Source organism: Rhea americana, unplaced genomic scaffold (genome assembly GCF_003343005.1).
Source record: "Rhea americana isolate MKP2758 unplaced genomic scaffold, rheAme1 scaffold_392, whole genome shotgun sequence".
In the NCBI taxonomy this organism is placed as follows: Eukaryota; Metazoa; Chordata; class Aves; order Rheiformes; family Rheidae; genus Rhea; species Rhea americana.
Window position 1 is genome coordinate 2,076 of NW_028186526.1, and position 1,489 is coordinate 3,564.

The 1,489-nt window shown below is 48.2% G+C and overlaps 1 protein-coding gene across 1 annotated transcript in view; it reads left to right on the plus strand.

The window, feature by feature from the left end:
• NKX6-1 (NK6 homeobox 1) overlaps positions 1-1,125 on the plus strand; it is a 2,837-nt gene extending 1,712 nt beyond the window's left edge. The window contains exon 2 of the mRNA XM_085313661.1: positions 64-1,125. Within this exon, the coding sequence (XP_085169787.1) occupies positions 64-318 (255 nt within the window). The 3' untranslated portion in view covers positions 319-1,125. The remainder of the gene's footprint in view (positions 1-63) is intronic.
• The last annotated feature ends 364 nt before the right edge of the window (positions 1,126-1,489 follow it).

The following is a 1,489-nucleotide window of genomic DNA, read 5'->3' on the forward strand; positions in this document are numbered from 1 at the left end:
ACGGGCGGGCGGGCGCGGGTGCCGGTGCCGGTACCGGTGCCGGTGACGGCGTGCGGCGGTCAGGTGTGGTTCCAGAACCGACGGACCAAGTGGCGGAAGAAGCACGCGGCGGAGATGGCCACGGCCAAGAAGAAGCAGGACTCGGAGACGGAGCGGCTCAAAGGCGCCTCGGACAACGAGGAGGAGGAGGACGACGACTACAACAAGCCGCTCGACCCCAACTCGGACGACGAGAAGATCGCGCAGCTGCTCAAGAAACACAAGCCGGGCGGCGGCGGGCTGCTGCTGCCCGCCGCCGAGGGGGAGGCCTCCGCCTGAGCCCCCCGACGGGCGGCCGGATCCGTCCCCGAGCCTGCCCCCGGCGGCTCTTTGTAAATAAACCGCGAGTCACGCTGACCGGTGACTTAGAGACGTTCCTCGACTGTGAATATTTAAAATGTAAAATACCTTTTTTTCTCCCCCTTTTTTTGTATAGAAAGAGCCGCTTCCGTCGGTGTCCCCCCCACACACCCTTTTCCCCTCCCGGGCCGCGGCCCTCCTCCCCCGCGACAAGAAGCCCCGGCTCCCCCACCTCGAATTGCACACGCCCTTCATGCTATTTATTAGTATTTTTGAAATACTTCTTCTTCTCTTTTTCTTTTTTTCTTTCTTTTTTTTCCTTTCTTTCGGTTGTTGTCGTGAAGAGGGAGGGGGGAGAGGGCAAATTGACATAGTTTGCTTTAACTTAACCCGTTTTCCAATAAAAGTGCGTGTTGAAAAGTAGCTGGTGGGAATTGTCACAACCACTTTCAGTCAGAATATAAAATTCATTTAGTTGCTGTAATTGACTTTAAAGTGTGTTTTGTATCATAAAGAATACTAGAGAATGTAAATTGTTTTCTTTTTTTTAAGCTAATAGCGATGATACATCGTGATATAGCGTCTTAACATTTATTAATTTATATTAAAAAAAATTCGGTTTGTAAAGAGAAGAAAAGCCCTTTGCAAGACCAGTTAAATGTAATGCACTTTCTGTTTAAAAAACGATAAATCAATTAAACCAGTTTAAAGACGTCTGCTGCCTTCACTAAAGGGTACAGATAATCTGATCTCATCAGAGATCGAATAATAAAACCGACGGTACAAAAAAACGGAGAAAATTTTCACGATCTTTTGTTCATTCTCAATAATTTTTTTTTCCCTTTTCTTTTTTTCTTTTTTTTTATGATGGAAATTATCCAACACCACTTTACCGCGAAGGTTCAAGAACCACACAAATAAAATCAGCGGTCGCTGCTTTGGGGAAAAGGAGAGTTGCTCTTGCCAGTGTATCGTTTTTTCTGATAGCGCTTCCCCCCCTCGGCCCCCGCGGGGCCGTCCCTGGGGGGCTGAGGAAGTCATCATTTCCATATAGATCCCAGATAGGTTCACCTCAGGCGAATATAGGCTGTATTAACTTTTTAAGCAGCAGAGCAAGGCGGGCTGTTGTCAAGGGCAAAGTGTTGCCGTT